This window comes from Anomaloglossus baeobatrachus, chromosome 1 (assembly GCF_048569485.1).
Source record: "Anomaloglossus baeobatrachus isolate aAnoBae1 chromosome 1, aAnoBae1.hap1, whole genome shotgun sequence".
Taxonomy (NCBI): domain Eukaryota; kingdom Metazoa; phylum Chordata; class Amphibia; order Anura; family Aromobatidae; genus Anomaloglossus; species Anomaloglossus baeobatrachus.
In genome coordinates, this window is record NC_134353.1 from 954,282,426 (window position 1) to 954,297,539 (window position 15,114).

A 15,114-nucleotide genomic window follows, 5' to 3' on the forward strand; every position below is an offset into this window, starting at 1 on the left:
TTCTTCTCCTTCTTCTTCCTCCTCCTCTTCTTCCTTCCTTCTTCCTCCTTCTTCTTCTTCCTCCTTCTTCTTCTTCTTCCTCCTTCTTCTTCTTCTTCCTCCTTCTTCTTCTTCTTCTTCCTTCCTTCTCTTCTTCTTCCTCCTTCTTCTTCTTCTTCTTCCTCTTCTTCTTCTTCTTCCTTCCTTCTTCTTCTTCTTCTTTCCTCCTTCTTCTTCTTCTTCCTCCTTCTTCTTCTTCTTCTTTCTTCCTCCTTCTTCTTCTTCTTCTCCTTCTTCTTCTTCCTCCTTCTTCTCTCTTCCTTCTTCTTCTTCTCTCTTCTTCTTCCTCCTTCTTCTTCTTCTTCTCCTTCTTCTTCTTCCTCCTTCTTCTCCTTCTTCTTCTTCCTCCTTCTTCTTCTTCTTCTTCCTCCTTCTTCTTCTTCTTCCTCCTTCTTCTTCTTCTTCCTCCTCCTTCTTCTTCCTCCTTCTTCCTCCTTCTTCTTCTTCTTCCTCCTTCTTCTTCTTCCTCTCCTTCTTCTTCTTCTTCCTCCTTCTTCTTCTTCTTCCTCCTCCTTCTTCTTCCTCCTTCTTCCTCCTTCTTCTTCTTCCTCCTCCTTCTTCTTCTTCTTCCTCCTTCTTCTTCTTCCTCCTTCTTCTTCTTCTTCCTCCTTCTTCTTCTTCTTCCTCCTTCTTCTTCTTCTTCCTCCTTCTTCTTCTTCTTCCTCCTTCTTCTTCTTCTTCCTCCTTCTTCTTCTTCTTCCTCCTTCTTCTTCTTCTTCCTCCTTCTTCTTCTTCTTCCTCCTTCTTCTTCTTCTTCCTCCTTCTTCTTCTTCTTCCTCCTTCTTCTTCTTCTTCCTCCTTCTTCTTTCTTCTTCCTCCTTCTTCTTCTTCTTCCTCCTTCTTCTTCTTCTTCTTCCTCCTTCTTCTTCTTCTTCTTCCTCCTTCTTCCTTCTTCTTCTTCTCCTCCTTCTCTCCTCCTTCTTCTTCTTCTTCCTCCTTCTTCCTCCTTCTTCTTCTTCTTCCTCTTCTTCCTCCTTCTTCTTCTTCTTCCTCCTTCTTCCTCCTTCTTCTTCCTCCTTCTCTCTTCTCCTTCTTCTTCTTCCTCCTTCTTTTTCTTCCTTCTTCCTCCTCCTCCTCCTTCTTCCTCCTCCTCCTCCTTCTTCTTCCTCCTCCTCCTCCTTCTTCTTCCTTCTTCCTCCTCCTCCTCCTTCTTCCTCTCCTCCTCCTTCTTCTTCCTCCTCTCCTCCTTCTTCTTCCTCTCCTCCTCCTCCTCCTTCTTCCTTCCTCCTCCCTCCTCCTTCTTCCTCCTCCTCCTTCTTCTTCCTCCTCCTCCTTCTTCTTCTTCCTCCTCCTCCTTCTTCTTCCTCCTCCTCCTTCTTCCTCCTCCTCCTCCTTCTTCCTCCTCCTCCTCCTTCTTCTTCCTCCTCCTCCTCCTCCTTCTTCTTCCTCCTCCTCCTTCTTCTTCCTCCTCCTCCTCCTCCTCCTCCTCCTTCTTCCTCCTCCTCCTTCTTCTTCCTCCTCTTCCTCCTTCTTCCTCCTCTTCCTCCTTCTTCCTCTCCTCCTCTTCTTCTTCCTCCTTCTTCTTCTTCTTCCTCCTTCTTCTTCCTCCTCCCTCCTTCTTCTTCCTCCTCCTCCTCCTCCTCCTCCTCCTCCTTCTTCCTCCTCCTCCTCCTTCTTCCTCTCCTCCTCTTCTTCTTCCTCCTCCTCCTTCTTCTTCATCAAACCTAAGAATCCTATCCTGGAAAACCACCTTTCTGGTGGCAATTACCACAGCCAGACGAAAAGGTGAACTCTACGCCTTGTCAGCAAGAGAACCGCACATAAGCATTCTCAAGACAGAATACTATTTTGCTTAGATCAGTCATTCCTTCCATAGGTAGTATCTGAGTTTCACAGTTCCCAGGACATTGTGTTACTATTCTTCTGCCAAAAGTCTACCAATGATAAAGAAGTGGAATTCCATTTCTTAAATGTACATAGAGGAGTAATGAACTACCTTCCAAGAACCAAAACACGGGCAAGAAAGCTGCCAAGAGTACAATCGCTAACTGGATTAAAAATGCAGTCAGCGAAGCATGCAAGAACCAGGGTCTCACAGCTCATTTTACCAGATCAGTGTCAGTCTTTTGGGCCGAGAAACCAGACTCCTCCATTGAGCAGATTTGCAGAGTCACCACTTGGTCCTCAGTCCATACCTTCTTAAAGCATTATAGGCTATATTTGCTATCTAATAAAGACCTATCCTTTGGTCGAAAGGTCCTTAAAGCTGTTGCCCCCCCCCCCCTCCCCACTTCCTAAGTGTATTTGTTGGTACTCCTCCTGTGGTGGTGTTGTGGATGGAGAATAAAGAAAATAGAATTTGTCTTACCGGTAATTCAGTTTCTAGGAACCCTTCATGACAGCACGGTTATTCCCTCTCTGTCTGTTTCGCACTTAATGGCTTATTTCTGAAATAAAAGATTTAGACCATTCATGCTAGTGTGGTTTCTTGAAAAAAACAACACTACAGATGGGAGGTGGGAAGAGGTTATTTATCCTCTATGTGTTTCCAGTCCATATTAGGGGTGGAGAGTTAACTCCTGTGGTGCTGTCGTAGAGGGTTTCCTAGAAACTGAATTGCCAGTATGACAAATCCTATTTTGTCCTCCAGTATTAGATATTTTATACTTGTGTAATGAGAGCGGTGGAGACGGCAGGATCACAGCTGACCACAGATTTCACATGTCCGGATCTTATCACCATTATTCCCGGGGACTTTTACAATATTTTGTTTTGCAGCTTTTGGATCTGGATAAAGATCTGAACAATATTAATTCTCCAGAGAGAAATGCGAGTGGCGATCAGTGGAGTAAAGAGGAGATTCCTACAGATCACCGCCCCGGTGAGTACAGACCACCGAATAACGCAAACAAGTCATACATTGCTATTTCTTCGCTCCTTGCGTGTCAGTTTTTCCCAGTGGTATATTAACCCTTCATGTAAAATAAACATGAAATGTGACTGAATCTGTGATCTCGATGCAGGTGATAACACAGGATGTGCAGTTATGTTATAGAAGAGAAATACAGCTGGACGTGAATTCTGCCGATGTGAGCGAGGACGAGCTCCAGCTCTTTCCTATTATCCGCTGTCAGGGCTGATGAGGGGTTTCTCCAGTTTAGGGACTAAGAATCCATTATCTCCTGTTACAGTCATGTTAGTGTGTGTGAGAGATACAGAACATGGGGACATAAACCCAAATAACCGGGAGCGGATGGAGATTACTGCTCTGAGGGTCGGTAATGCTGCTCACCAGGGAGGAGGCAGAGACAAAGATGGCAGAGCATTATCATCACATAGCAAATATGGTTACATGAAGACGAGCGTCACCTCTTACATATAACCCATTGTGTCCTGATAGGATGTGTGGGGTCCAGCAATGTAATCCTGATATTGGGGGGTGGGATTCTTGGCTGATTCTTTTACTGACGTCATTTCATCAGTGAATGTGGCGGATACGAATTTAATAATAGCAAATAGCATAAACTATTTCTATATTCTGATTTTTTTTTTTCTAGGAGTCAAAATGTTCAGATTTATTTTTTTTTCTTTTTACTCACAAGATGCTGAAATGTAACAAATCTCTCCTTGGTTGCTTATTTCTGTTGCTGACTCCTCCATCTTATAGAGGATTTATGGAAGGAAAGGGGCTGCAGAGCGGTATTCTGTAAGAATTGATTGTTCCTGCACTGGCTCGCCTCCTCTTTTTGCAGCGCCCGGATCATCCTGCTCTGCAGCCCCTTTCCTTCAATGATCAGCTCCGTGTCTTGGGCGGTCGGTGCTGTAGCTTCCGGAGGATTTTTTCTGGGCTGTTTCCAGTGTTGTACCTGCTAGCACAATTTACTGTGGTGAGCGCTGTATTTTGACCCTCACCTTCATGGCATCATAAAGTATAATTCCTCTTATGTCGCCTTATATAAGGCAGCCATGGACACTATGCTTATGTTACCAGATATGATATTCAGTAAATAATATTATTAACTCATTTTCTGTGTGATTTCTTTTTGGAATTGTGGAAGAGTCGTCTTAAATCTAATAAAACCTTCACAATCTGGGCAGCACAACGATACTGCAGTTAGGGGCCTGAATTTACCAATAAAAACCAAGTTCAAATGTTACAATTCATAAAATTTACAAAATCTGTTTTATTCTTTTGACAGAATATTGTGGTATTATACAGAATACATATGAAGAACAAGTCATTATCCCAGATAAATCCTCAGTCCTTCACATTCAAGATCCGTCATCTTATGCTTCTAAACAATATCCTGAGTCACCTCAGAATGTTCAGCAAAATAAAAGCCACATAAGGGGACATCAACAGCAACAAACTCACACAAGGGATGAGCCGTACTCCTGTTCAGAATGTGAGATATGTTTTAATCAAAAATCACAGCTTATTTTACATCTAAAAGCTAGTCAATGTGGAAAAGTAACCCAAAAGTCTGCTCTAATTTCACATAATATAATTCACAAAGGAAAAACATTTTCTTGTCCAGAATGTGTAAAATGTTTTACTTTGAAATCAAAACTTATTCAACATCTAAAAATTCACTCAGGGGAGAAGCCATTTTCATGTTCAGAATGTGGGAAATGCTTTACCCAGAAATCAAGTCTTCTTAGACATCTAAAAATTCACACAAGGGAGAAGCTATTTTCATGTTCAGAATGTAGGAAATGTTTTGTTCAGAAATCAACGCTTGACCTGCATATAAAAATTCACACAGGGGAGAAGCCATTTTCATGTTCAGAATGTAGGAAATGTTTTGTTCGGAAATCAACGCTTGACCTGCATATAAAAATTCACACAGGGGAGAAGCCATTTTCATGTTCAGAATGTGGGAAATGTTTTATTCAGAAATCACAGCTTGATTTGCATATAAAAACTCACACGGGGGAGAAGCCATTTTCATGTCCAGCATGTGGGAAATGTTTTTATCGGAAATCACCGCTTAATGAGCATATAAAAACTCATATAGAGGAGAAGCCATTTTCATGTTCAGAATGTGGGAAATGTTTTTTTCGGAAATCACATCTTTATTTGCATATAAAAACTCACACGGGGGAGAAGCCATTTTCATGTTCAGTATGTGGGAAATGTTTTATTCAGAAATCACAACTTAATTTGCATATAAAAACTCACACTGGGGAGAAGCCATTTTCATGTTCAGAATGTGGGAAATGTTTTATTCTGAAATCACTGCTTGATTTGCATATAAAAACTCATACGAGGGAGAAGCCATTTTCATGTTCAGAATGTGGGAAATGTTTTATTCGAAAATCACATCTTGGTGACCATATAAAAACTCATACGGGGGAAAAGCCATTTTCATGTTCAGAATGTGGGAAATGTTTTATTCGGAAATCACATCTTGATGGACATATAAAAACTCACAGAAGGTAGCAGACATTTTTATGTTTATAATGAAATGTTATACAGTGGAAACTTGGTTTTAGAGTAACTTAGTTTGAGAGCGTATTGCAAGACAAGCAAAGCTTTTTAAAAATTTGTAACTTTGTTTAAGAGCAATGCTTTGCAATAAGAGTAAATATTCACTGCAAACACTTGTGGTTCAGTCCTTTCACCATGCTCTGATCCGCTCTGGAGGTAACTTTCTGTACATATGTACAGTATACAGTATACCATTGCACAGGTGGACGTGTTGGTGTGCTCCTCTCATCCCAGTTTGCCTTCCAGGTCATCCCCTCAGTAGCTTCACTCTTGTTTCCTTCTTTTGAAGTCCACACCATTAGACTCTTCAAACCATTCTCCCTGCGAGTGGCAGTTGTGCATCGCCCTTCAGGCTCCTCCCATCAGTTCCTTGATCATTTTGCCACTTTGCTTCCACACTTTTTATCCTGTGACCTTCCCACACTCAACATGGGGGATTTCAACATCCCTATTGACGACCCACTCTCTCCATCTGCCACCCATTTTCTTTCTCTAACCTCGTCATTCGGCCTCTCACAACTCACTAAGTCTCCTACACATGAGGATGAGAATACGTTGGACCTGGTCTTCTCCCGCCTCTGCACTCTTCATGACTTCACCAATTTCCCTTTCCCACTCTCTGACCACAACCTTTTCTCCTTTTCCATCACAAACTGTCTTCAAACATGGGATGCCCCCACCTATCACCCATACAGAATTCTAAGCGCCATCAATACCCAACTGTTAATGAACAATGTGCAGTCCTCCTTGGCTCCCATCTCCTCCCTCTCCTGTGCAGACTCTGCAGTTTCACATTATAATAAGACATTGCAGAGTGCCCTGGATGAAGCTGCCCCAGCTACATGTAGAAAAAAACCACACAGGCAGCGGCAGCCCTGGTACACGCCTCAAACACGTTTACTACAGCACTGTTCTAGGTGTGCTGAGTGTCTGTGGAGAAAATCCTTTTCAGCTGAAGACTTCATCCGCTATAAGTTCATGTTCAAAACCTATAACTCTGCTCTCCATCTGGCTAAACAAGTATACTTTACCACTCTCATCACTTCACTAGCCAACAATCCTAAACGACTCTTTGAAACCTTCCACTCCCTCCTGAGCCCTAAAGCACAGACCCCGGTCACCAACCTAAGCTCTGATGATCTGGCCACTTTCTTCTTACAAAAGATCAACAACATCCGCAAAGAAATCTTTGAAAAATCCCCTCAGAGCCTTGATCCGCTCCTTTCCCGCACCTCAAGCTCACTATCAATATTCGAGCCTGTCACAGAAGAAGTGACACGTCTCCTTGTCTCTTCCCGCTCAACAACATGCACGAGTGACCCTCTTCCCTCACATCTCCTTCAGGCTCTCTCCCCAGCTGTCACTACCTATCTAACCAAAATGTTTAACCTCTCTTTCATCACGTATCTTTCCTTCATCATTTAAACATGCCATCATAACCCCTGTACTTAAAAAACCTTTCCTCAATCAGAACTGTGCCGCTAACTACAGACCAGTCTCTAACCTTCCCTTTATCTCTAAGCTCCTGGAACGCTTGGTCCACTCTCGGCTAATCCGCTATTTATCTGAAAACTCACTTCTTGATCCCTCTCAATCTGGTTTCCGCTCTTTACACTCCACCGAAACGGCGCTCACCAAAGTCTCAAATGATCTATTAACAGCAAAATCTAAAGGCCACTATTCCCTATTGTTTCTCTTGGATCTCTCAGCTGCTTTTGACACTGTGGATCACCAACTTCTCCGCACCATGCTCCGCTCTATTGGCCTCAAGGACACCGCTCTCGCCTGGTTCTCCTCCTATCTCTCCGACCGCTCCTTCATTGTTGCCTTTCCTGGCTCTTAAGGCCGCTTTACACGCTGCGATCTCGCTAGCAAGATCGCTAGCGTGCGTACCCGCCCCCATCGTTTGTGTGTCATGAGCAAATCGCTGCCCGTGGCGCACAAAATCGCGCGGACCCGCCACACTACTTACCTGCCTAGCGACATCGGTGTGACCGGCGAACTCCCTCCTTTCTAAGGGGGCGGTTCGTTCGGCGTCACAGCTACGTAACTAAGCGGCCGCCCAATAGAAGCTGAGATGAGCGGGACGTAACATCCCGCCCACCTTCTTCCTTCCTCATTGCCGGCGGCCGCAGGTAAGGTGAGGTTCCTCGTTCCTGCGGTGTCACACATAACGATGTGTGCTGCCGCAGGAACGACGAACAACATCGTACCTGCAGCAGCAACGAGAATTGGGAATAGGGGGGCATGTGACCGATTTAGTGATTTTGAACGTTTTTGCGACGATTCAAAATCGCTCATAGGTGTCATACGCAAATTCCGTGACCCCCAACTACATCACTTTAGTGATGTCGTAGCGTGTAAAGCAGCCTTTACTCCACTCCTCTCCCCCTCACCTTCGGGGTTCCTCAAGGCTCAGTCTTGGGCCCTCTCCTTTTCTCTCTATACACCGCCCCTATTGGACAAACCATCAGCAGATTTGGTTTACAATACCATTTCTATGCTGATACCCAATTATATACATCATCACCCCTGCTTTGTTACAAAATACCAGAGATTGTCTGCTGTCTCTCAAAGCATGTCCTCCCTCTGTCTGACACTGAATCCCTCCAAAACTGAGTTTCTTGTGTTTCCTCCCTCCACCAACCAACCTACACCCGACATCTCAATTACCTTTGATGATTTAATCATTATTCCCGAGCAGCATGCTTGCTGTCTTGGGGTCATATTTGACTCAGAACTCTCCTTCATTCCCCATATACAATCACTCACTTGCACATGTCACCTACATCTCAAAAACATCTCTAGAATCCGACCATTTCTTACTTTCGAAACTGCAAAAAAACCTTACTGTCGCTCTTATTCATTCCCGCCTGGATTACTGCAACTCTTTATTGATTGGTCTCCCTCGGACCAAACTCTCCTCTCTCCAATTCATCTTGAATGTAGCAGCCAGGGTCATATTCCTATAACAACAATCTGAGCACTATGATGCTCAGATAAGAAGTGGAGTTGAATGCATAACAATTCTTTAAAAGTACAAAACTTTAATGATTACACAATCACAAGTATAAAACAGGAAAAAAGCCCTCAAAGTGGGGCGCATCATCCCCAGTTAATAACCCTCAAAACAACCATACAAGGATAAATCCGCAGATATAAGTCATTGTGTATAACCCCGACTGGCTGATAACAGAGTCAACATAAATCTATTGGTCTCCTAAGGCTTATATAAGCCAATTTGGAATGTCACTGCTATATCAGCCAGCAGATGGCAAAATAGTTGAAAATAAATCATTAGGTGCTGTCATTCCTAAGGAAGTTCAAGATTATAACACCTGCCCATCAGCAACAGATGAAGTATAATTTATTAAATAATCAATCTTTGAAACCTTTGTCAGTGTGCAAATCACACACTGGTTTGCACCTGCATAAATCTCTGTGCTGGTGAGAAGGTGGTAAAAAACCTCACAAGGCTAGTTAGCATTCAGCAAACACCCATGGTTTATCATGAGACAGTGTGAATCATATCGGTTAGTGACCGGCATATCACATAAACATTCATGGCAAACCACTGAGAGATAACATTGCATAATAAAGACAATGGTCATATACCTGGAGAAGAGGGTAAACTGGGTGAGCGCTCCACCACCCCTGACGCCGTTTCGCCTCGCTTCTTCAAAAGGGGCGTCGAAAAAAAACCTTACTGTCGCTCTTATTCATTCCCGCCTTGATTACTGCAACTCTTTATTGATTGGTCTCCCTCGGACCAAACTCTCCTCTCTCCAATCCATCTTGAATGTAGCAGCCAGGGTCATATTCCTATCCAGCCGCTTCGCCGATGCCTCCACCTTGTGCCAGTCACTACACTGGCTACCTATCAGCTACAGAATACAATACAAATTCATATACCTCACCCACAAAGTTCTCCACAGCTCTGTACCACCATATATCTCATCCCTCATCACTGTCTATCATCTTACCCGCCCCCTTCATTCCGCAAATGATCTTAGACTAAAGGGGGCTTTACACGCTGCAATATCGCTAACAATTTATCGTCGGGGTCACGGTGTTTGTGACGTACATCCAGCACCGTTAGCGTCATCGCAGTGTGTAACACGTACGAGCAACCTACAACGATCGCAAAAGAGACAAAAATCCTTGGTTTTGGAGAGGGCATCCAAACACCAAAAATCGTCTTGTACGTAGCGATGTTTGACACCGCAGGAGCGACGAACATCTCCTTACCTGCCCCCACCGGCAGTGCGGAAGGAAGGAGGTGGGCGGGATGTTACGTCTTGCTCATCTCCGCTTCTATTGGACGGCTCCCGTGTGACATCGCTGTGAAGCCACACGACCCGTCCCTTTAGAAAGGAGGTGGTTCGTCGGCCAGAGCGACGTCGCAGGGCAGGTAAGTCCGTGCGACGGGTATTAGCGATGTTGTGCATCACGGTTAGCGATTTGCCCGTGTTGCACAACCGACGGGGGCGGGTACACTCGCTAGCGATATTGGTACCGATTTCGCAGCGTGTTAAGTACCCCTAACATCATCCATAATACGAACCTCACACCTCCGTCTCCAAAACTTTTCTTGTGCTGCACCAGTTTTCTGGAATGCACTACCCCAAAGAATGCGACTAATATCCAGCCCCCAAGTTTTTAAGCATACATTAAAAACATATCTCTTCAGACAAGCTTATCATAATAACTTAACCTAACTCTCCCCCGTCCAACCTTCTAAATGCTACTCGTAACCTTCTCTCTCCTATTTCTGTCCTCACATCCTACATACAACCAATAGCACGTAAGGGCACCCAAAAGGTTACTGTCTAAAGACCAGATCATTCATCTTTATATGTAACCAATAAACTAGCATAACGATGGCCGGCCATATCTACAAGTGTGCTTCACCTGTTGTGTCCCCCTTTTTCCCCATAGATTGTAAGCTTTCGAGCAGGGCCTTCATTCCTACTGTAGCTGTTGAATTATGTACTATTTTGTTTTGTTTTTGTCTATACAACCTTACACAGGACTGTAAAGTGCTGCAGAATATGTTGGCTCTATATAAATACATTTTTTTATTATTATTATATACTACCGTGCTTTTCCAAAAATAAGACACTGTCTTATACTTTTTTGCCCCCCTTTCCCTCCCCCCCCCCCCCCCCCCCAACGCACTAGAGCTTATTTTTGGAGGAGGTCTTATTCCTGGAGAAACATGGTTCGGGGTAAGTTTACCCTCCAAAAAAAGCAGACACCCCCCCCACTTCCCAGGAGACTCATACTTGCCAGATCTGCTTGTCTCCCAGGTCCTCCTGTGATCTCCGGTACAGCACCATCCTCCCCTGCTTCTGGCCAACACACTCACACACCGCAGATCACACATACACACACAGAAGAGCACACACACACAAACACTCATTCATCACATCCAGCATTACAAATGCTTCTGGCCGCAGGGAACGATGGGAGGAAGTCACGTGTCCGCTGGTCCTGTAACCAAGAATTGCGGCAGGTCCTTACACTCCACTGCACTGCCTCTATGGATTCTGGCGGCGAAAAGAAATTGGTGTCGCTGGATGTCGTGAGTGTGTGTGATCCGATGTTTGTGTGCGTGAGATCGGATGTGTGCGGGGGTGCGATCACTGTAGAGCCTCCCGCTCGGCATCTGGTGTGTGTGATTGCGGGGTGTCTGCTTTCTATAATGACGTTTCCTGCAGTATTCTTTAACTTTTTTAGCTGCACGGACACTTCATTATTGAACCGCGACTAGGGCTTATTTTTGGGGGAGGGATTATATGTATGCCTTGCTCCGAAAATGCTGAAATTCCCTGCTAGAGCTTATTTTGGGGGGAGGTCTTATTTTTGGAAAAACACTGTATATAGCATGTCTATCAATTTGCATTTGTGGATACAGTACTGTACTTTACATACTTTCTGCTAACCACTACAGCACATTGCTTGAACTGTAATCTAATTGCCTGTGCAGTATTCCTACCCCACATTTGGCTTAGTTGTGCCCTTATTTTGGGGAGAATAGATTTGGGGTGTGTACTTTTGTGTACTGTACTACAATATAGATTGTCATATTTATACATCATTTTTTCTCTCTATATTGTACCTCCCGCACACCAATAATTCTATTGTAAGGTAATGTGTAGTTTTTGTTTTATGGTTTTTACTGTACTGTATTTTTAGTGTACTGTAATAATTTTACATGAATAGAGTACATTATTTTGTATTACTGTAATCAGTTTGTATAAATACAGTAAATATTTTTAGGTTTAGGTCTGCGCTTCAATTATTTCCTATGGGAAAATTTGCTTTGATATAAGAGTAACTTGGTTTAAGAGCAGACTCCCGGAACCAATTATGCTCGTAATCCAAGGTTCTACTGTGCCAGTAAATCAACTCTTGCTGAACATCTAAGAACTCACACAGGGAAGAAGCCGTACTCCTGTCCAGAATGTGAGAAATGTTTTTCCCAGAAATCAGATCTTGTAAGATATCAGAGAATTTACAAAGGGTAGAAACAATTTTTATGTTCTGTATGTGGTAAAGTGTCGTCGGCAAAAGTCACAACTGAAATACAGGACTCACTGAAAACTAGCAGTGTGGCTGTTTTCAAAATGCACAATGAGGCAGAAAATTTATTCTGCCCTATTTCTAGAGCAAGGTAATCTTCTCTGAGTCTAATTTTCAGCTTTGCCCAACACAGGGTCGTCTATAGTTAGATGGAGACCTGGAGAGGCGTACAAGCCATAGTTTCTTCAGCGCTCTATTGGGAGACCCAGACGATTGGGGTATAGCTACTGCCCTCCGGAGGCCACACAAAGCACTACACTAAAAAGTGCAAGGCCCCTCCCCTTCTGGCTATACCCCCCCGTGGTATCACGGGTTCTCCAGTTTTCAAGCTTTGTGCGAAGGAGGTCAGACATCCACGCATGGCTCCACAGATTTTAGTCAGCAGTAGCTGCTGACTATGTCGGATGGAAGAAAAGAGGGCCCATATAGGGCCCCCAGCATGCTCCCTTCTCACCCGTGGATGGTGTTGTAAGGTTGAGGTACCTATTGCTGGTACAGGGGCTGGAGCCCCACATGCTGTTTTCCTTCCACATCCCCTTGTAGGGCTCTGTGGAAGTGGGATCCTGCCGGCCTCTAAGCTCTGACGCCGGGCTCCATCCACAGACCCATAGAACCTGATGGATTCGGAGCATGAGTACAATCAGGGACATGGCCCTGCATCATACAGGTACTCTGTGTCCCCGGCAGGCACAGACACACTCCGGGCTGGCTGGGTGTTGTAGTGCGCCGGGGACCGTAACGTGGGAGTTAGTGTCCCTACAGTTTACTGGGGGACTTTGTAGTGTGGGAACGCAGCGCCGACCCCCACTGGACCGGGCGGCGCTGCTGTGACTTGTGGTGCGCCGGGGACACGCCGACCGCGCTTTTACGGCGGCGGCGTTTATAAATCCAGTCCCCGGCTTTTGCGGCCTAGCTCCGCTTCGTTCCCGCCCCCACCCTGTCAATAAGGGTAGGGGAGAGACGCTGTTTCACCGCAGCGACGAGGGCTGGAGCCTGATTTACATGCTCCAGCCCTCTCACTAGGCACAGAGGGAAGCAGGCTTCCCGCTCTTAGCCAGGAACGCCCAGGGCCCGCCCCCCTCCTCTCTCAGAACGCCGGCAGCCATTACATGCAGTCTGGCTGGAGGAAGGACGCAAGGCTCTGGGAGACCTGGACTAGGGGGCTTTTGGATACCACACACCTGCTCTTAAGCGGGCGGTAAGCGGCATTTCAGCTGGCCCCTCTGGTGCCTCACTGTGTATTGGTGTACTGTGTCACCAGATATATATATTTAGTGATTTCTTGCACTGTGAGGTCGCTTCCTGGCTGGATACCCCAGATCGCTCTGAGGAAGCAGCAACATGTCATCCACAAAACGCAAGGCTGCCAAGGCTAGGGCTGTGTACACTGCGTGTGCTGCATGTGGGGCTGCTCTACCAGCAGGTTCCAAAGACCCACATTGTGTGCAATGCTCAGATCCGGTGCTGCTTCGCCAGCCGGAGTCCGGAGGGGTAGTGACCCAGGCTGAGACGCTTGTAAGTCCTGCCCCGGTGTCAGGGACAGACTTTGCAGCTTTTGCTGATGGAATGTCTGTGACTATGGCAAAAATCCTTGAAACTTTGCAATCCATGACTGGGGCTCAGTCTATGGACACGGCGAGGTCTCTGTCCTCTAATCCCCCTCAGTTGGAATTAGTCCAGACTGCAAGGGGGTCACCGGCTCCCATACGTCTTCCCACCTCTGGCACTCTTGCCCAGAGTGTTACGCAAGATCAGATCCGATTCCAGCCGCGTCATACTCGTCGCCCCAGACTGGCCGAGGAGGTCGTGGTATCCGGATCTGTGGCATCTCACGGTCGGTCGACCGTGGTCACTGCCAGACCGACCAGACTTACTGTCCCAAGGGCCGTTTTTCCATCAGAATTCTGCGGCCCTGAACCTGACTGTGTGGCCATTGAGTCCTGGATCCTAGCGTCCGCAGGATTATCTCAAGGAGTCGTAGCCACAATGAGACAAGCTAGGAAGTCAACGTCTGCTAAGATCTACCACAGAACGTGGAAGATTTTCTTATCCTGGTGCTCTGCACAGAGAGTATCCCCTTGGCCATTTGCATTGCCCAAATTTCTTTCCTTCCTGCAATCGGGGTTGGAAAAGGGCTTGTCGCTCAGCTCCCTTAAAGGGCAAGTCTCGGCACTATCCGTGTTTTTTCAGAAGCGTCTAGCACGTCTTCCTAAGGTGCGCACGTTCCTGCAGGGGTGTCTGTCATATTGTGCCCCCGTACAGGCGGCCGTTAGATCCATGGGATCTGAACAGGGTACTAGTTGCTCTCCAGAAGCCGCCTTTCGAGCCTCTGAAGGAAGTTTCCTTTTCTCGCCTGTCACAGAAAGTGGCGTTTCTTGTTGCGATCACATCGCTTCGGCGAGTGTCGGAGCTGGCAGCTCTGTCATCCAAGGCTCCCTTCCTGGTGTTCCACCAGGACAAGGTAGTGCTGCGCCCCATTCCGGAGTTTCTCCCTAAGGTCGTATCCTCGTTTCATCTTAATCAGGATATATCCTTGCCTTCCTTTTGTCCTCATCCGGTTCACCGGTATGAAAAGGACTTACGTTTGCTAGATCTGGTGAGAGCACTCAGAATCTACATTTCCCGCACGGCGCCCATGCGCCGTTCCGATGCACTTTTTGTCCTTGTCGCTGGTTCGCGCAAGGGGTTGCAGGCTTCTAAAGCCACCCTGGCTCGATGGATCAAAGAACCAATTCTAGAGGCCTACCGTTCTGCGGGGCTTCCGGTTCCTTCAGGGCTAAAAGCCCACTCAACCAGAGCCGTGGGTGCGTCCTGGGCATTACGACACCAGGCTTCGGCTCAACAAGTGTGTCAGGCAGCTACCTGGTCGAGTCTGCACACTTTCACCAAGCATTATCAGGTGCATACCTATGCTTCGGCGGATGCCAGCTTAGGTAGAAGAGTCCTGCAGGCGGCAGTGACACCCCCGTAGGGGAGGGCTGTTTTGCAGCTCTAACATGAGGTATCTCTTTACCCACCCAGGGACAGCTTTTGGACGTCCCAATCGTCTGGGTCTCCCA

At 46.1% G+C, this 15,114-nt stretch overlaps 2 protein-coding genes across 2 annotated transcripts in view; one reads left to right on the forward strand and one right to left on the reverse strand.

The window, feature by feature from the left end:
- The window catches only part of LOC142257449 (uncharacterized), a 63,338-nt gene extending 57,889 nt beyond the window's left edge, over positions 1–5,449 (forward strand). The window contains exons 11-12 of the mRNA XM_075329566.1: positions 2,758–2,860; positions 4,179–5,449. Of these exons, the coding sequence (XP_075185681.1) occupies positions 2,758–2,860; positions 4,179–5,422 (1,347 nt within the window). The 3' untranslated portion in view covers positions 5,423–5,449. The remainder of the gene's footprint in view (positions 1–2,757; positions 2,861–4,178) is intronic.
- Positions 1–15,114, reverse strand: part of LOC142257368 (uncharacterized) — a 560,365-nt gene that overhangs the window by 380,929 nt on the left and 164,322 nt on the right. The gene's annotated exons all lie outside the window — the stretch shown is intronic.